Raw genomic sequence first — 20,905 nt, 5'->3', positions numbered from 1 at the left:
TGTGCCGTCTCTGGGCTGGGATAGACAGCTACCTCCGCCAGCCTCCCTCTGGACCGCATTAGACATGGTGCTCAAATAATACACTTGGGCTGGGGATGTGGGGGAAGGAGAGCCTGGGGAGGTGGCTGACAGAGGGAGGGCTGAGCACGGCAAATTCTTTTCTGCCTTTAATACCACTGGACCCAGACCCAGAGAACAAATAATCAGATGAACGCCTCAAAACCGCTGACCATAAAACATCACGTAGCTCATATTGAGACCAGCGGTTTGGTGATTGTATCACTCTTCTCATCTCACTCTTTTCAGAAACAACTGGGATCACAATAGATATATTTATGCATTCTCTAAATAAGTTTGTAGTGAATGAAGTCTCCTGCTCCCTCTACAGACAACACCTTGAGAGAGTACCGATTGGTCTAATGTTTACAGGAATGTGGAGGTTACAGCTTCATAACTAACGGATTTAAATAAAGCACAAGTTCACCAATTGGTCTTTTTCTTTCTTTTAGATTCTTTATTTAATCAATGTTACATTAAACTAACATAAATAAATTTGTTTATGAACAAAAGGCACACAGTTCAAATATAAACAAAGAGAACGTCTGTACAGTTTGTCTCATTAAAACATGTCTACTGTCTCTCAGAGAGAGAGCGAGAGCGGTCCAAGAGAGATGAGTTTCAGGGGGGGGGGGGGGGGGGGGGGGATTTGTTGACGAAGCGCTACAGCGCTGCCGAGTCTCAGCATGAAACTGTACACTCTGCAATCCCCCCGCAAGGAACTAAAGTGGTGGGCGCAAAGGCAAAAACGCCAACCGGGCACAGCACTGGCTTCATGTGAAACCTCTGCCGGGAGGTTTTCTGTGGATGTCCATTCGTAAAAGTCCCGCTGAAACTCACGTCCATTTGTCTGTTTGAAGAGGCCACAAGATTCATTTGCACTAAATTAAAAGATTCAAACACGCAGCACAAAAACTTGAAAAAAAAACAAAAAACCCTGTTAGGGCCGGAGGCTGGGTAAACACGATGATTTTTGTAAGAGAATGACGGGGGTCAGTGTCGCCATGGTTTCTCTATGGAAGCGTCTGATTGGTTGGTTGCTGCTTCCTCAGAACAAAATACGGCCAGTTGGTCATTCAAAGTACTGGCAGGACGCTAACGGTCTACCGCAGCATTTGTCCTGGTGTGGAACTGAGTCCATGTACAGCCATACGACTAAGTCAAAACGATAAGAGGACTCGGTTTGGTTTCTCCTGCATCTGCTCCAGATCAATAAGGTAGATAAAATCCTGTTGTGATCATCACTAGGCTCCTGATCCTACTAGATAACAAAGCGTGGTATACGAGTCCAGTCAAGTCAGTTGTAGTCGCAGCTGTTGATGTCAGTTGTCATCCACCTCTGAACACTGGATGAGACAGGTGTTGTCCTTTGCTGGTCCAGTTTTGTCCAGTTTAATCCGGTCTAGACCAGTCTGTTGTTCTTTGCTGCGGTCCAGTCTGGTTGGATCCAGCCGACTGCAGACTTAAATCATTTAGTATTTGCAAACATCTGTTTTAACCTGTTCGGAGCAGCAGATGGGTGAAGTTTAGTCTGGCAAAGTGAGTCTAGATTTCAGCTCGTTATTGGCCTAAACTGTTCGTTTTTTCACCTTAAGTGGTAAACTCCACACATCTGGCACCTTCACAGACTAAAACAAACTATGAGTTTGCAAATACCGGCAGACCCAGGTCTGGTCCAGGGCTCAGACGGCGACAGTGCTGGGTACCTCCTCGTAGTGAATGATAAAGTAGGGGTAGCTCTGGTCATCGTTGAAGATGACATAGATCTGGGGGTCCACCCAGTTGTCCACACAGGAGTCATAAAGGTCACTGGAGGGGTCACGGAGGTTGATGGGTGGAGGTCGCCGCATGGAGGGATTTCCTACAGTAAACCTGTTAATATAATAAATAGAACAGAGACAAGGTTAGTAATGTGGTCTGGACTATACATAGTTAAACGGAGTGTAAACTGGAAAGCAACGGTCTTTATATTTGCATTATCCAACAGATTTTAATTCAGTTCTGCAAGTCTGGAGTTACAGAAGAAGAATTTACAATTTCAAAGAAGACTATAACAACAAGACTGCTGCTCCTCTGTGCGTTTTAGGGCACCTTTAATAACATTAGCATATGCTGTATATGCATGAAATGTATGTATTGCAAGTATATGAAATGAAAGTGCATTGTAACCAGTGTCTTTCCTCTCTCAAATATTAATGTCAAACTCTAAAGACCTGTAATCCATCAGTGTTTGTTCCACTTCCTCTGGGGTCATAAATAAAACATATTAAAATGAGAACATCTTCAGCTACAGACAAAGGGGATGGGTAGAGACGTTGCACAGCGTATGTGCCAGATACAGCTTCAGACAGGAGAGTTAACCACACTGTACAGATAGCTTCTTTATTGGTCTATATCCCTGGTCTGGTCTGGAAGCAATGTCCCCGTCTGTGGCGTGGAACACGTTGAACACATTGGGGTACGTGTAGTGTGTTTCCACACCATCCTCACTGCAGACCGTCTGCTGTGCCATAACAAAACTAGTGATGTATGATGGCGTCAGCCAAATCAGCCATTTTACATGTGTGGCTCTAGATTTGACTTGCATTGTCAGGGAATGGGAGTCACATTACGCACAGCATGACTAAATGATGGCTTATGGAAAAGAACCTCGGGATTTCCATGATCCAAATTAATGCGGATATGTTTTGTAAATATATTTTTGAAAGCACTGAGAGCGAGATAGTGATAGCATCAGAGAGTGCTGTTGTTTATGCAGAGGTATGTGCTGGAGGGAACAACAGCTCATGTGTAAAAGATGGAACCCAAATACAACTGGGAACATGAAGCCCTAACTTCTAACCAAAGCAGGATGTCCTAACTAAAACATACCACTGACAAAAAGAAGAATTAAACATGTTTCCACTAATATTGAGAAATCTGGAGGCTCAATATCACATTGAGAGATGCGAGACTTGTTTATATAGAGGAAACTATCCCTTTAATATCTCCGGTTGCATTATGTTATTGCTGGCAATGTTGTAAATCAATTAAATAAATAGGATTTAGCATCTTTGTGATGAAGTGCAATGATCTATAAAAATATCTCATTCACTGTATTGAATTCGCTGTTTTTTTATCTATAATGGAACGTTAAAAAATGTTACTATATTACAATTTACATCAATATTGTAATATAAAATGACAAATACTACAATAAAACATGTAATCCATATCACCAACCCCTAATAAGGCATTTTTTGCAGTGTATTTATTTATTTTTTTTGCAGTGATGAAGTTGCAACACGAGACATGAAAAATCCCATCCATAACCAAAGACTAAAATGTTTCCCATATCAACTTGTTAACTACTGCGCCCACACACACCTGCCAGTGAGGACTTTGGCCAGGAACATGCAGTGGACTCCTTTGGGCGAGCGCTTGGAGAAGTTGTGGGAGTAGACTGCCTTGCGGGCAAAGTAGGAGCCCTGGCCAAACATGGTGGCGTGTTTGCCGCAGACTCGGGGGTCGAAGTTGTGCTTGCAGATGCCCTCCACCACGTCGGCCGAGGTGCCGTGGAAGAGGTGGCGCTCGCTCAGCAGCCGGTCCATCTCTGACATACGCCGCGACATGTACTCCTTCTTCCTGTTGGAGCACAAAGGGACAGAAGGTGAGATTTGTTGATTTTAACTTTAAATACAATAAAGTCACAAACAAATCCCGTACTCTTCATTCTTATTCTTTATTCAACTAGGCAGATGAACTGTGAGAGAATTAGTAAACAGCTGGGAGAAGTCCTGCTATTTCTATTGTTGAAACGTTGTGATCACAGCCTCGTTTGCTCTAAACCGGTTAAGAACATTGGGACTAATCCGTTTCATGAGCAACACACACACACACACACACACACCGTTTGATGTGAGCGGATCAATCAGGCATTCAGAGGTGAAAGCGCCTCGAGCCAGGGAGGCTGTGACCCGGGCGTGACCTCGCATGACCCCGTTGCCTGTGGTTTGACACAGACAGACTTTGATGCATCCAAGCATGCACACACACACACTTCAATTTCCTACTATCCAATTCTAGGATGACTTCCTTTGATATGAGCAACCAGCCAATACACACACACACACACACACAGACATGCAAACAAGCAGTAATTGCTTCCCTGTCATAACCCGAGTGTGGGAAGAGGAAAGAGAGAGAGGGGGGGGGGGGGGGTGGGGGGATCACTTTCAGAGTTAATGACACACATACACACACATACACTGTCAGTCATTGTGAAACCGTGTGGTACCAGTCAGTGTGAGAGAGCTATAACTGTCACAGCTGATAGAACACGCCCTCCTCTAACAGCAGTGGTTAGCCCACTGTGTGTTTGCGACAGGAACACCATCATCACCAAACATCTCTCCATCCGTCGTGTTCACACACCACCGCCGACTCGTTCTCACGAAGTCCCACACAGCTGGTCCCAGTTGACCCTTTTTTTTTTTTTTTTTTTCTCCCTCTTCTCACATTGTTTCTCATTCATCCTGTTTGTTGTTAAGAGATGTTCTTATTCGTGTTTCTGTCTGCAAGTAAATATGCAGCTGTGTCAGATATAGTTTGAAGTCAACAACAGCACTCTGGGTAAAAAGATTAACAATACATTCTGTGCCACAACAGCAAAATATGTGAAGCTAGGGCGAATGAGACACCAAATAATACAACACAACAGAAACCACACCATGCTAACATTTTGGTACAACTTTATCACCACTTTGGGTTCATAGTACCCTCGAAATATAAAGATGACAGACTTAATTCTGTATGCTTGTAAGCTAAATACTATCTTCACAATCACAAATGCTTCCAAGTCATGTGCCACTTGCACCACACAGCATGTAAAGGGAAAAGTCATTCAAACCTGACGACAGCAAACTACCTGACCCGGTCTGAAATGTTCCCTCGGTATAGTTTGAAAGATTTTTTAAAGGTTAGAGTAACAGAGCAATGAGGAAGTGGCTCACCTCTTGTACTTCTCCCAGAGGAACGGGTTCTGCACACGCTGGATCTTGAGGATCCTAAACTTGGTCTCCGACACCGTCTTGTGGAAAAGGCTGTACACCGTCCGGTAGCTGCGGTCTTCACGTGACACCGGCACCTGCAGGAAGTCCTGGCTCATAGTCATGGGCAACCATGTTTCTGGGAAAAGGCTGGGTGGGTTGGTGGTGGTCGGCGAGAGGGGATGCGACAGAGTGAGATCCATGGACAAGGAGGAGGAGGAACAGGGGAGGGGGGATGAAGAGAGGCCGCCCAAAGTCCTAGAGAGAAAGAGAGAGAGATAGAAAAAATTGAGGGTGACAATTGTTGAGTACACTTCCAATTAATTAATACAAATTACTTTTGCTAGCATTGCAAACTGGAGTCAAGAAGTTTTAAGTCAGTGCTCAACATGTCAACCTCATGTGCAAAAATGTGAAATCTGATAACTAACAATGATACACGTCAACAAACATGTAGAATATTATAGCATGATTGGTTTAAATGGAGGGATCGTTTCCAGCTAATTTCCAGACGTAATTCTACTGGAAATCAACAACCTCTTATAAACACAACACAACTCTCAGATAACTGTTTCTCTACAATTAGCACAGCACTACCTATAATAAACGTACTTTTGTTCCCCAACATGAACGTTGTCATTAGCTTAATCGTTATTGTACTTTAGCTACAGTAGCACTGACTTAAAATAATTCTCAAAAGATGAATAAATAATAAATGAAAACGGTGATTACATACAGTCTAATAAATAAATAGAATTAAAAAATATATATATGTTTGTACTATATAACCCACTTCCTCTTATAGGTCTTCACATATAGCACAACATGCTTAAACCAGAGCCTCAACAGACAACTGAAGCAGCATCTGTAGTGATGAGACGTGGAGCACACTTCTAGAACAGTTTCGACATTACGAATGGTAAAAGAGTTAACTTTGTTAGCTGCCGCAGCTTATAACACCGCTCCTGCTATAAACTACAGCCCAACCTGATGCCTATCTCTACTCCTTCCCACAGCTTCCTTTCCCATGTGTTTCCGATCGAAGCTGCATCCTAACGTAAAAAACGAACCGCTGCGATGAACCGACACGCCTTCCAAAATCCTACTCCACTAACTGTCAACAATGACATCACTGTGCTGCTGAGCGGAGGAGCTCCACAGCAGCCGTCAGCCGCCACCGACCAAACAAAACCAGCAGGGCAGTGCGAAAAAGAAACCCAGACACTAACCAAGACAACGGGGAGGCAGAGTGAGGGACTGACAGGAACGAGACCAAGAGAGAGGGAAGAATAAAAAATAAAAAGCCAATTGCAGAGCTGTCATGAAGGCGACAAAAAAAGCTATTGTGTCTGGCATTTCAGTCAATAACAGTGGTTTGGCTGTCAAGTTATTGCTCTCTAAGTGTAAATGCTGTTACTCTCTTATGGCGGATAGGGCTGTGTGTGTGAGTGTGTGTGTGTCGTCAAGAGACTGTGATCAGTGCGACTCCGGAGTCAGGGCGACAGCTTTTCTCATTTATTTTTCTCGCTCTCTTTCTCTCTTATCATGCCCGTCCGGCCTCGATCTCTCCCCGCAATCGATGTCTCTCTATTCCCCCATGTGAGCTTTGAGGAGATCACAGCACAGCCTGCTGCCGTAAACAAGTGTGAAATGAAAAAGGGACATACAACAAAAGAGGGATGGGAGTTGAGGAGAGAGAAGAAAAGAAAGAAAAGGAGAAAGACTAGGACTGATAACGGGGGAGGGAAAGATGGCTGAAAATAACATCATCCGGAGAGAGGGATGACAGAAGGAGAGGGAGAGAGGACGGGAGGGAGGGAGAGTGCCAATCAAGCTAATGACCTCAACTTCTAAGCCTAGCACAGATTGTTCCTGACACACACTTGTTTTTGGTCACTTGGAAGGACACTGCATTGACCTGCAGTCACTCCCCTGGAACACTAAATGTAATGCTAAGATTTTAACAATTCGCCTGCTTTTTGTTCCCATAATGTGACTGTGTGTGATCACATTTTTGTCTCGCAGAGTGATTAATCGAAGCACGCGCACACACACCCCAACAACAACAACAACCGGATGAAAAAGTCCCAGGAACAAATCCCTCGATCCTAAAGATTCCTGCTTCCCACAGTCACATTTCACACTCTTTTCACTCTGCTCTGCTGTGCAACCAGTCTGGAAACCATTTAGACTGCTCTCACTTCCTCTCACTGTGCTCTCTATCTCTCTCGCCACCTCTCTCTCGCCCCTCATTCCCTCTGTCCTCCGCTTCCTCCATCTAATTTCCTCCCTCTTTCCTCCATCTCATGCTCTCCATCTCGTCTCCTCTTGACTGTCGAGGCCATTCAGGAACAGCTCGTACTGGCGTTCGCTCTGTCCGGGACACTGGCAAGACGGAAGTGAAACATTCCGCAAATGGGGTGAGATGACTCCACTTGTTTCCAATCTGGTATCACTTGTTTCAGGAATATCATTGAGGCGAGTGCAGCAGAGAAAATGGCAGCTGAAAGACGAAGACTCCTGAAATCTGCTTGTTCCCTCGAGAAGAAAGTGAACAGATCTCATCTTATTCAGAGATTTCCTCACTAACGATCAGACAAAAAAGACAATTAAAATATATTCTTTATCTGTCCGCTCCCCACACTCGGCCTCATATGTTCTCGCTTGCCTCGTTGTCTATTATCCGTTTGTCTTGTTGTCTTCATTCTGCTCTGGTCAGCTCCGGTGTCCCGGTAACTCGGATTGATTTGCCAAAACTCAAGCGTTAACATGGGTTTTAAGTGCGGCTCAGGCGAGCAATGTGCAACAGTATTGGAACGGATTAAAGGTGAATGTGGTTCAGAGGATTTTGAGTATTCAGCCTCAAGTGTGACATTAGCACTGTGTACCGACCTCTGTGTGCTTGTCTGTCTCCAAACAGAACACATAGAGCCACAGGAAGACAGTGTATCACATATTGAAGAGTCAACTTTGTGCGTGTGTGTGTGTGTGTGTGTGTGTGTTAATGTTAACTTAATGGAAAATCGAGGACTTTGTTCGTATACTAAATGTTGCTTTCTATCCAAAATACGAAATGTTCCCTGACAAGGTTGAGATGTGAGAACTAAACGATCAACTGAGGACTGAGTGTTCCTGACATTTGCTTTTAACTAGCCGCTAAACCCTGATATTTATCAGAATATTTTGCAATCCTTCACGGAGGTTAAAAGACGTCTCAGAAACAATACTCTTTTGCATCTAAATAGCGTCCACATCATCAACAACAAACATGTTTGAAAATGAGCTTGTTGGTCCGCTCGTCCTTTATTCAATGAGATGATTGGCAGAAAACTACAGCCTAATGTCAGCTCACAATAACAATGGTAGCATTGTAAAGTTTAACAGGTATAACGTTTAGCACGTTCACCATCTTAGTGTAGCGTATTAGCATGCTAACTATGCTAATTAGCGCAATATACAGCTGTACAGTACAGTAAAGCTGAGGCTGATGGGAATGTCATTAGTCTGGCAGGTATTTGAATTAGTATTGAAGACATTTAAAGAAGCCAAATGAAGACCAAATTGTATTACAATGCATGCTGAGGGGGGACATAAATGTCTCCACAAACTTTTGATGAGTGGGCCGACCGGCAGTCCCGACAACGTGATCCGTATAGCAGCACCGTTATGGCTAAACAAACAACTCTGGATTGGTCATGTCCAGGCAGGACCTCTACATGTCCGTAAATCCGTAAGTTAAGAGCAGCGGGGATGGTGACAAGTGTTAAATGTCTTTACTTACTGTAGGAGGGGTGTAAGCATCACAGAGGACATGAACGTGGGCCGCTTCTTGATCTGACGCCTGAACCCGAAGACGGCGTTCTGCTGGAAGCCCTCCCTGATGTTGAGGATATACTGGTTCTGGAGCGTAATGAAGCGCACCTCCTTAAGACCCCTCGAACTGGCCTCCTCTATGAGCTTCACCACCGGCTGAGTAGCAGAAGAGGAAGAAGGAAAAGGGAGAGAAAGATGTGATTAGACTCAATCATTTATCGTTTTACACAGTTGACTGTTCTGCATTTTCAGTCAACTGTGGAAAGAGGAAGGGGGGAGTCTGGAGAGGGAAATGTCAGTGAAGTGTGGTACAATGTTCAGATAACAGAAAGCGGAGCTAATAACGACATCATCGTGAAACACAAAACAGTAACGCACAGATAGAAAAACAGTCAATCTTTACTGATTTGGTGAAATAAACTGCTGGGGGAGAGCTGTGTCACAAGGGGTGTTTAGGTGTGTGTGTGTGTGTGTATATATGCGTGTCTCAATTGATCCCATCACAGTGGCTTGATGATCAATCGGTGTGGGCAAAGTTAGTGCGTCTGGCCTCATGTTAATAGAGCGTACACGCAGACAAACACACATGCATAACTGCACTGAGTGGCTCACCTCGGAGTATTCCCTCCAGCCAAAGTTGTCTCTGCAGTAGTACTTCCACACCGTGTGACAGCTGGGGGTGGGGTTTAGGTTCGTTGTGGGCATGGGTAGAGGGCTGGCGGGAGTGGTCAGTCGTCGGACGCGGTCGAATTCCAGGTCACACACTCGCATCGCCCCGAAGTCTAGGGAAAACACACGACCCCTGGAACAAAAGGTTGAAAAAACATCGTTAGGAATCAGAAACTTCTGCAGTCAGCGGGGAAAAAAACAAAGTACTCTAGCACGGTCGGCTAACATGTGGCTGTGGCACGGTGACCTATATGGTCACAGTTTATAATTCCATGAAACCTTAATTTAACCGAAGTGCCCCGGAGCAAGACGACCAAACCTCTAACTGCTCACTTAGTTTGAGTCACGCAGGGTGACAGCGTCAACCACATGACTTACATGTCACGTTAACTTGCAGAGAATAGAAAGACAAATATGACCAAATCATTACATTTACACAAACGGAAAACATAACATTTTTAATGTTTAAACTTTACTTTTACTTTACTCTGTCAAGATTTAAACCAGAATGACATAAGCAAGACTGCCAAGGAATGTGCTATTTCTGCTGTTTTACTTTGTGGCATAGCTGACTAACTTAGCTTCGTTAATATTGAATAAAATGTGTTTATAAGTGAGCTTTTGGGTTTCTAATAGGGGGACTTTTATACCTTTGGACGGAGCCAGGTTAGCTGTTCTCACCTGTTTCCAGCCTTTATGCTAAGCTCAACAAGCTGTTGGCCGTAGCTTCATATTTAGCGTAGAGCCACGAGAGTGGTATCGTTCCTTTCATCTCACTCTCGGCATGAAAGTGAGTTTTTTCCCCCCAAAATGTCAAGCTATTCCTGCAAAGCTTTGACTCTCATTTTTGCAAAACTGATTTGTCCTTTTGTCAGTCCGGTTCAGCTAGAACAATGAACACATGTCTAATGTGTTCGCATCCGCAAAGTGTTAGCATCTGCTAAGTAAATAAATGTTAGAAACGCATAGCCTAATCTTATCATGTGCATACAACCTTCCGTAACCCCTTTCTGTCTCGACAAGCGTGGGACAAACCCCCGTGTGTGTGTGTGCGTTCATCAGTCTCTCTACATTAGTCCTCCATAAGGCCTCTGGCAAATCCTTTCTGGGTCAGACATACCACTCACATAAATGTGGGCATCATAGACTGGCACGCTATGCCATGGAAGATAGCCCGACAGAGACGCACACGCACACACACACACACACACACACGTTTTGCAACACACAAAGAATGCACATAGCCTGACAGTGTTAATGGGTTCATTGATTTATGCCGGGAAACTAATTGGATGTCATGTCAAAGGTTAGACATCGCCGAGTGCAGTGTCTGTCTAGAAATGTGTGTGTGTGTGTGTGTGTGTGTGTGTAAAGCAGGGGTCGTGTTTTGGTAACGTGGGTGCCTCAGGTTTGTTCTAAATAAAGCGCATGAATTACATTATAGATGTTATAGATGTGAAACCTCATTTTATAATAATAGGTACACTGTATGCAAGTATATAGTTTCATCTGCTGTAAGTGCCATTACTGGTCACTGGAGTCACAAGCACACACACACACACACCAGTTTTGGTCAGGAAGGTGTTAATGAGAGCTGCGGAGTCAATTTCCAAAAATAAAACCAAAAAAATGACACAAATACTAATTGCATACACAGTATTCACAGGTTGTGTTTCTGCTAAGTCACACTGTGACTGCTACCCTACAAGAGGAAGTGCAATAGGAACTCAGCCACTGAGCACGTGCCGAAACAAAACAGAAACGAGGAGTGAGTCACCGATTATCAGGTCTCCAGTTTACCAGAAAGACCAGGCAGATGCACAATGCAGATGTCCACGAGTTATTTCTCTCTGGACTGCGTTCAAGCATTCAAGAAACTTAAAAATAAAATGTTTCGGTTTCAATTCAAGCAAAAATTTAATTTGAATATCAAAAGGCAGAACAGCAAGAACAGAGAATCAGAAGAGAACGGATGATGGAAACAGGCGCTACAAGAAAAGACGTGGATACAGAAGGCAAGGCAATCAACTGAGAATGTAACAGAAACAAATGCACGGTGAAAACAGTACATCCTCTACTTCACCCCTGTTCTCCCCTGCTCACTTTGTTCTATTCATTTGTTCCGTCATCTCTCTGCTCTGTTTCACTCCTTCTTTTCGTTTCTCTGTACTTCATGTCTGAAAAAGAAAGATGCACCTGCATGGCCTTCTCTCTCTCTCTCTCTCTCTCTCTTTTACAGTCTCCGTCTCTCAGTACAGAACAGTTTCTGCCTGCAGCGATATGTTATGATGACAAGAGCTTCTCTATATGCGTGTGTGTGAACTTCAGACTGACTTATGATATGCACATTGCACACACACTTTCAGGTTTTATTATGAGGAGGTTATGTGAACTTAATTGTCGCATTTACAAGAAGCCTCCCCACCCCACTGATCACCTCGATCTCTCACACACACACACACACACACACACACACACACACACACACACACACACACACACACACACACACACACACACACACACACACACACACACACACACACACACACACACACAGAAGAAGACAGCTCTCCAGAAAGGTCAGTCAATGATTTTCAAAGCCTTTCACTGAGTCCTTTCCCCTCCCTCGCTCCCAGACCAGTTTGTGCTGTTCTAAAAATAAAATTCCGCCGGTTAAATTAAGTGCACTGAGATTCAGTGCTTTCAAAGAGTAGGCCAATCAAAAGTTGGAAAGAGTCGCAAAGCACGCCCACTTCTGGCAAGGTCGACACTTTCAGGAGCGAACGTCGGGCTGTTCCAGCTTGTGCAAAAGGCACACGCTCGAAAGTCAACAGAAAACACAAATTGAAAGAGCAGCGCGTTTTAGTTTTACAGGGAAAAGACTTTGAAGACGTTGAAACGGAAAACCCAACTGCTGAATAGGGAGGGGTGTTTGTTTGGTAAAGGTGAAAGAAGAAGGCCCCGGAGCAAGGACGTGGAATAAAAATGCACCAAGCCAGCTCTGTTCCTGTAGCGGGCAGCTCCCAGGTGTGTGGATCAGTGCTGGATATGGGAGCAGGGTGTTGCTGGAGAAAAGAAAAAGTAGTTTCAGCAGAACCTTTCCCTGGATAAATAAAGGTTAAGAGAACGCACAGCACTGTCAAAATGGCTGTTAATGCCCCACACTGCCTTTAGCACACACACACACACACACACCTTTGAACTTTCTCACGACTGCACACACAAGGACCCGCATACCAGCATCAGTCATGCTATTGTGAACGTCACAGGCTAGAAAAAAATACAACATGAGAGCTCACTCATTTGCGCGCACAGACACACACACACACATTCTTTTGACAGACTCATGTACACACGCTCAAACTTCATCCAGTCACGCCTTGATAAGTCAGTCAGTCAACCAAATCTGCTGACGAAGTCTTCGTCACACACACACACAAACACACAACCTTGATGTCATGGGTAAGTGTTATTTCCTCATGTCGGAGCTATTCACTTCCCAGTTATCTATTCAAATGTGCTTCATTTTATTTTTTTATTTTTTGTTGTTGCTCTTAAGGCTGTGAACAACATGGAGTCACACAAAGAGAACAGGAACAAATGTCCACCAGCATCTCCTGCGCGTCCAGGATTGTTCCTGTTAAGAGTGTGTGTACCTGTCCTCTATCGCACATCATTAAGCTAGCAGTGCAGGTTGTCCTCTCTCTAAGTCCTTTAACCCTTCAACTCTTCTGAAGGTACAAAGCGTGAAAGCGCCAGCGAAGAGATGGGAGGATAACTGAATTTGACATTAAAAAAACAAACACTTGGGGACACTTGAAAAGGAGAAAAGAGGATACTGCTCGAGTGCAGAGGCAAAGCACACATTTCCATATCTCTTACACCTCTTTAGGACCCCGAGGGGCTATTGAGGAATGAAAAAAGGGGTACAGAGAGAGGGAGTAAAAGAGGGGTGGGACAAAGAAATGTACAGGCCAAAGGATTCAGTAAGGAAAATAGGAGGAAGCAGAGGGGAGGAAATAAAAAAAATAAAAAGATGGAAGGATGAAGGCAGACTCTGAGTAATAAGAGGCAGAGCCACCCAGACCTCGCCCGACTGATTCATGGCATGGATTGTCTGACACGTTATAGCCCAACACACACACACACACACACACAGATTATCTTGACACCGCCTGTTTTCACACACACTCACGCACACACACACTCAGTCTGATTATCTTGACTCTTTTCACACACGCACAATCACCACACGCAAACAAGCTCTCATAGACACAACCGTCCTTGATTTTCTTTGATTCGTGACACAATGAGGTAACATGGAATCCCCGGCGATATCAACACACACACAAACCGGTGTCAGGTCGCTCTGCCCTCAGTGCTCCGTAACTCTTTATGGCAGTTAATGACAGGCCAGGCTTATAAAAGAGTCTCTCTCAATCATTCACACACACGTATGAAAAATATGTGCTTCCTCATGGTAACGTAAAAATCAGAGCAACGTTTTATCCAAGTCTCCGATAGATAATACAGGAAATTGACGACCTCATAGGAGATTTGGTTGAGAATGTCTGGTTTCCTGTAAATCACACACACACTACAGCGCAGCATAAATCTGCTAACAAGCAAGTGTACGGCCGAAGATTATCACAGTTTAACTTTTAGAAGCGATGACTGTGACATTCCTCCTTACTGCTGAGTTCATGACTAAGGCGGATTAGCCAGACTTGAATTCCTGCTCATCATATGGATGGGATTAACCTGTGCTATGGATCATACACACACACACACATGGGAACAGCTCAGCGCACACACTACAATAGGCCACACAGGACATAATCAGACACACAAAAATGCTCGTACGTTTTCTGTCCACTGCCTCTCTTCCTCACACTCAGACGGCAGATGGTAAAAACAGGCCTGTGTTGCCATACCGCCAGTAAAGCTTGTTAAGTCATCTGCTGCTCTTTAGATCGCTAACAATGTTATCATTTGGCTGTGGTAACCACAGTGATGCCCTGTGTGTGTACTTGCGTGCATGAAAAGACAGGCTGGACTGCATCTCTAAAGAACAGTATCTCTCACACACACACACACACACACACACACACACACACACACACACACACACACACACACACACACACACACACACACACACACACACACACACACACACACACACACACACACACACACACACACACACACACACACACACACACACACACACACACACACACACACACACACACACAGTGTAAATGACTGAGCTGAGCGCTGAATAGCCACAACAGTGTGAGCAGTTTACTGACTTTCCGGTTTGCCTCTCATCACCTGATCAGATCTCATGAGACCCAAACCAATACTGAGTTGAGCCAGCGTCAAGATACCAATTCCACAACGTTCGCATACACCCGAGGCAGCTCAACCGTCTATTTTAAGTGCTAACCTGTGGGCTAAATAAACATGGGATTAGGAGACAACACTTAAAAACACTTATTTTTTTTAAAACCAGGAATTAGACCGTGTTTTCTTACTGTGGATGTGAATGCATGGCCACTAAAAAAAAAAACCTACATATGTGCGAATGTTATTTGTGCGTTACGTTCTCACTCTACCATTCTCATACAGTCAAACCTGTTTTTAGGGTCAGGGTTAGAAATACTTCAAAAACACATTCTTGAGAGGTTTATGTCGTGGGTGGTTGGGAAAAAAAAAAAAAGTACAAATGCTCTCAGGAAGCAGCAACAAGGAGGGTTATGATAAAGAATAGCCATGAGGAGAATGTGTTTGACACCTTACAGGTGAACTATATATATATATATATATATATATATATATATATATATATATATATATATATATATATATATATATATATATATATATATATATATATATATATATATATATATATATATATATATATATATATATATATATATATATATATATATATATATATATATATATATATATATATATATCAAGTGAGCCAGGTGGGCATGTCTGAGAGCACGACACACTAAACGGGCCTCTGAAGAATTTGGGTTGACACCACTAGGTGCATGTCTTGTTTGTGGAGCAATATGCACTTTGCATAGAGTTTCAGTTGAAAACATCAGTCAACAAGTCAAACACATACAAATCCTTGTACAAAAACCCGTGTGTGTGTGCGTGTGTGTAGTGTCAACACAGACATAAACAAAGACAAACACACACGGCCGCTCAAAGGGCTCCATTAATCATGAAAGACCCGATGATGTGGACGTGGTTGAGGGTATAATGGCATAATTCTGTGTCATTGAGTTATTTTACACAGACTGCACTTTTAACCCGACTCAGACGATAATATGACAAAGACTGTTCAAATCCCCTGATTACATTATGAGGTCACACTTGAAGAGAACATAAAATAGATTGAACGTGGTAGTCGACAGCTTAAGTTGCCTTAAAGACGTGTCAACTCCACCTTAATTAAACAATGACTATCTGCGTGTGCGCTGACTTTGGGATAACAGTTCAATTGCTTGACGATGTCTGTAACTGTAAATGTTACAAAAAAACATACAGACTGAAATAGTGAGTCGGTTCATTTTGATAATCGATGAACCAAAAGTAATTTCTCAAACAAAAATAGGAAACATTCTCTAGTTGCAGCTTCTCAACTGTGGAGGATTCGCTCCTTCTTTTTATTTATGTGATAGTAAACTGAATATCTTGGGTTTTGGAAAGTTGGTCCGAACAAAAAAAAAAAAAAACTTGACAAGTTCAACGAACTGTGATTGTGGAATCGGTACAGAGCAACAAAATGTCAGACCCATAAAAAGACCAGTTTGCTGGCAGGATCTCTCATGAACATGACAGCATGGGGTGAAACAGATTCAGTAAACAGAACAAACAATAAGCGACCTGTGCTCAGAGCGAGGTCAACAGCGGCCATGTGTACATACTCCTTGTGCGTGAGTGTCCGTGTGAATGTGCCTGCATACAGTACCGTTTCACAGGAAGCGGTGCATGCTCCTTTATGTCACCCCACTGGGGCTTGCCAAGTGCTCGCATGTGTGTGTGTATCTATGTGGGTGTGTGAGAGAGTGAAAAAAAGGTTTATCTCAGTCTACAAAAAGGCGTGCGTGTGAGCACTGCAAGCCACTGAGCTAGCTCCTCTGTGCAGCCTATTCGTGCGAGCGTCTGCGTGCCAAGCAGTGTGTGTGTGTGTACACAGTAGTGTGCATGTCTATGACCGAGGGAAGATGAGAAGCTGCCAAGTGCGTCTGTGTCAGTGACCACACAACGCAACTGGGGGTCATGGATGTTAACAGCTTTCTGCCATAAGTTGGACGGAGCTCCGGCCAATCACAGGGTGAGTTTTGGAGCGCGGGGGGGGGGGGGGGGGGGGGGGGGGGGGGCAGGAAATAGATAACCAATACCAGGGCTGGGATGTGGAGTATCCCAGCACAATAGCTGATATCACAGTTCAAATAAAGATGTGAGTCAGGTATACATTAACGAGAAGACACGTGAAGGCCAAAACACACCCACGCAGGAGGTAAAGAAAAAAAAAAAAAAAAGGACCGACGCACACGCTTTCACACAGACATTAATAAACCACATTGATGGCATTAGGAACTGTAAAAATAACAGGCACATTCACTTGGCTGCGGTCCATGAGCCACACATGCACAGAACAGCTGTGGAGTCAAAAGCTTTCAGTTTGTCACTGTTGGTGAAACCAAAGAGGAAGCTCAGGCCGAGGTCTACTGTTTCCAACACGGAGAACTAGAGGTGCTTATCATTCACAAGCAGCCTATCGGCTTACTGCACCATTGTTGCCATGTCGCAAGAGTCTAATGTTTGTTAATTCATAGGTACTTGTGACATGGCGACAATGTAACTAATCAATGGACTCCTTTTCAGCAGTACTTAGGACACTACAATATACTGGCGTGGGTGCAATGTACTGTATCGATCCAGCAAGTACGGGCTTTTGTGTACTGCTATCAGGGTATTAAAAGGTCTATTTTGGAATCTTTATTTCAAAAGTATTATAAATTACATTTAAGTCTTGCTGTCTAGAATAAACAGAAATGTTGGAAACCGATCCCTTACCATAAGCGCATGAAAAATGTTTTCAGTTCCTCTTTTGAATTGAAAGTGAATTGACCCCCATGTTGCCCACAGGTACAGATTTAAAACAGAAATGCTCTGTTACTGCTTCCCTGCACAGTAAGATCCTGTATCTAACTGGAGGGCAGACAGTGTACACGATAACGGATAATACCGCTCAAACCCTATAGAGAGGGATACTTACTGAAACTTGAGCCTGACTTGCTCATTGTCCGGGTTGCAGTACAGTCTCTCCAGCTGTTCCTGGGAGTCGTCCGCTATGCTCTGCCACGTCTGAGTACTGCTCCTGCGGATCTGCCAGTAGTAGGGTAGGACAGTGTGGTGGTGGGCACAGTCATTGCCGTACACACACAGTCCTTGGAGGAAATCCACGCAAATGTCCACTGAGTCCGACTGGTGTGTGTGATACTGGAGCTGTGTGAGCAGCTCAAAAACCAAGTCCAAGGAGGCCTCTTCACTTTTATCCTGAAATAGCACTCTTTTGTCGGGCTGCAGGAGGAGGGGAAGGGGGCCCGGGACACCGGTGCAGTCTTTCACTGGAGGGTTTTTAGACCCAGAGGTTAAGAGGTCATTGCTTTTGATGCTCCCCTCCTGGTGGAGAGCCTGGGGTGCAACTGTGGGAGGTATATCTCTGCCGGGGGCCGTTATTGTCACCGTGCTGCCGGCCGCCCTGAGGCCAGGTTTCGGCTGAAAGCAGTGGCTATCGGGGGTAGTAGGATCCGCGATCTTGGGTCGCTCCCCTCGCCGCTCAGTCTCCTCCAGCTCCGCAGTAGTATCGGCTATTTCCACATCACCGTCTCGGGTCAACAGCCCCGGTACTCCGGCCCCAGCCGCGGTGTGTCCAGCGGCTCCCGGGTCTTTGAGACACACTTGGCCCATACAGTTCTGTTTCACCACGACCGCCGCGCACAGGTTGCCCGGAGTCCTGCCCGGCTGGCTCCGGGGAACAAACACCCCATCCCCGGAGACCAGCGCATCCGTGCTCAGTAAAGTGGTCAGTATGGGGTCCCCCAGGGCGCGGTGGAGGCATTTGGCGTCCAATTTCCTCGGCTTCTTTTTGAAAAAAGGTTTCACCAGAGGTATTTTGTCCGGGAGACCCACTATACGCTGTTCCGTGAAGTCTTCCCCTTCGTCCATATTTAAACTCATATCCAGGGAGATCCCAGTCGGTACACCGTCTGTGGATTTCTGGAGAATGTGCAAAGTTTTATCCATGATGCCCTCCTAAAACCCCGACAGTCCTGGGAGAAAGAAAGAGAAAAAAGAAAGATGTAGTCATCAAAGATAACACCTATAATCCTATAATCTTAGTTTAAAAGGTGAAGTCACCCTGTCACCCATAAAGCCATATGATTAATAGGTCGGACGAGCTATTATGCTGTAAAAAGAACTGTGGAAAGTCATCTTTCCTTTCATGGGAAGGAAACCCCTCGTTTCATCTGCAGAAACGAAACCTGTTTAACATCTCTGACAAAAAAAAAAAAAAAAAAACTACAGACTGGTCTGATCTCATAATGACCCTGCAGGAATAATTAAACACAAATAGGCCCTAACATGAATAACACAGCCAGAGCTGCAATAACGATCAGCTGAAACAGACTATTATAAACACATAAATGATTGTTACAGCTCGTTAGGCCGATAATGAATCTCGTTTGGAAAGGAGACGGGTTCAGCGGCTCGCATCCAGCTATTGAAGCGGAAAAAAAAAATATGAGCCTACCTAATCCTGCTGTAGACTTTAACAGAGTCACCAGTTTCAGATTAAATTTTTTTTTATAGAAAAAAATGAGAATATATAATCGGACCGTATTTCGCTTTTTTACTCTTGTGCGTCTTTGGGCCCGAGCAGGAGCGATAAAATCATCACTGTAACAAAACCCCTCTCTCTCTCTCTCTCTCCCGGGACTATATATCTTGATCACGGGAGTCCGATACGCGGCCGTCTACGTGCCGCTTTCACATCGTTACGCGAGCAAGTTTGCACGTAGGCTACTGTCGACACGTTAAATAAAACACACACACAAGGCACTGCGGCGGAGCAGCGACAAAAGAAACACGGGGAGAGCTCCGCGGAGCTGTAATTTCGCCCGCCTCGCTACAACAGCTCTCATCTCGTTAACAAACGTTTCTTGCAGCAGACCCGGTGCGGTGCAGGCTGCGGAGTTGAAACGCTTTAAAAACCAACCGGAGTAGCACTGCAGTAGGCAGGCAGGGTGATTTGTAGCAGTGCGAGCTTTCCGCGGAGCCGGTTTCGGGGGGGAAAAAAGACCCTCGCTACATTTCTTTCTTGATACAACGAGACGACAAAAAAACACCCCTACCTGCGCGATAAAGTCCGCCCCTCTCCCCCTGGTCTCGACACTCTTTGGTGGGTAAAATCCAGTGCGTACATCGGCGGAGCTCCGTATCCAGTCTGGAGATATTAGTATCCGTGTCTGGACTAGACTGTAGTCCGGTTAGGTTTTCTCGTGTCCCTCTGCTGCCCCCGCCGCTCTCATGCTCGGTCTCTATTTCATGCTGTCTGTCCCCCCTCTCTTTGTATCCTTCTACCGGATAGAAAAGGCGCAGGCGAGGAGCAGAGACCGACAAAGGGCGAAGCACAGCTGTGGCGAGCTCTGCCTGCCTCCCCGGCTCCGCACAACCAGGCCCCGCCCCGTAACCTGGTCACAGGCGGGGCTTCGCTTCAAAGAGTGGGGGGAGGGAAAGAGGGAGTCGTCTGGTGGTGATCGGAGGAAGCTGCATGGGGGTTGTGCGGTCCCTCGGGGGGGGGGCTTTGTCGGGCTCCGAAAGTAGGGATTAAAGACAATAAATGACATTATTATACCATTATTATAACCATTAAGGCAGACCAGCAACAATCATTTAGATAATTGCATTAAGTAAAATCTGCAGCCTATGAAATCAACACACACATGCATTTATTTTTACATTTGCAAAGTATTATTCTACTTTGTATAATGTTGCCAGATTCATTTTAGAAAATGTATCGTGAACCTATTGATCGTTGAGTGTGTTGTGTGTATGCACACTGCCACAAATACTGCCTAAATACAGTTCACACAGAGAACCTTTAAACAACCAGGGGCTACTATACTGGACCAGTACAACACGTTTATGAGTTTTCCATTTGTGAGTTAGTTTGAGCTAAAGGAAAAAAAGGGTCTAATGACACCAGGACCCCTCAAGACGGGTTCACATGATTA

The 20,905-nt window shown here is 44.6% G+C and overlaps 1 protein-coding gene across 1 annotated transcript; it reads right to left on the bottom strand.

Annotated features, from left to right (window-relative positions):
* Nucleotides 1-493: 493 nt before the first annotated feature.
* Nucleotides 494-20,348, bottom strand: tiparp (TCDD-inducible poly(ADP-ribose) polymerase). Its single transcript, XM_076100649.1, has 7 exons — nucleotides 20,024-20,348; nucleotides 17,884-18,940; nucleotides 9,510-9,699; nucleotides 8,866-9,053; nucleotides 5,049-5,342; nucleotides 3,424-3,681; nucleotides 494-1,929 (listed from the first exon to the last, which is right to left on the bottom strand). The coding sequence occupies exons 2-7, from the start codon at nucleotides 18,912-18,914 to the stop codon at nucleotides 1,740-1,742; spliced, it is 2,151 nt and encodes a 716-aa protein (XP_075956764.1). The 5' UTR covers nucleotides 18,915-18,940; nucleotides 20,024-20,348; the 3' UTR covers nucleotides 494-1,739.
* Between the last annotated feature and the right edge of the window lie 557 nt (nucleotides 20,349-20,905).

The sequence above is a fragment of the Anarhichas minor genome, unplaced genomic scaffold, assembly GCF_050575085.1.
Source record: "Anarhichas minor isolate MPS153535 unplaced genomic scaffold, ASM5057508v1 ptg000026l, whole genome shotgun sequence".
In the NCBI taxonomy this organism is placed as follows: Eukaryota; Metazoa; Chordata; class Actinopteri; order Perciformes; family Anarhichadidae; genus Anarhichas; species Anarhichas minor.
Note: the sequence above shows the minus strand (reverse complement) of the source record. Positions and strands in the feature narration are given on the sequence as shown.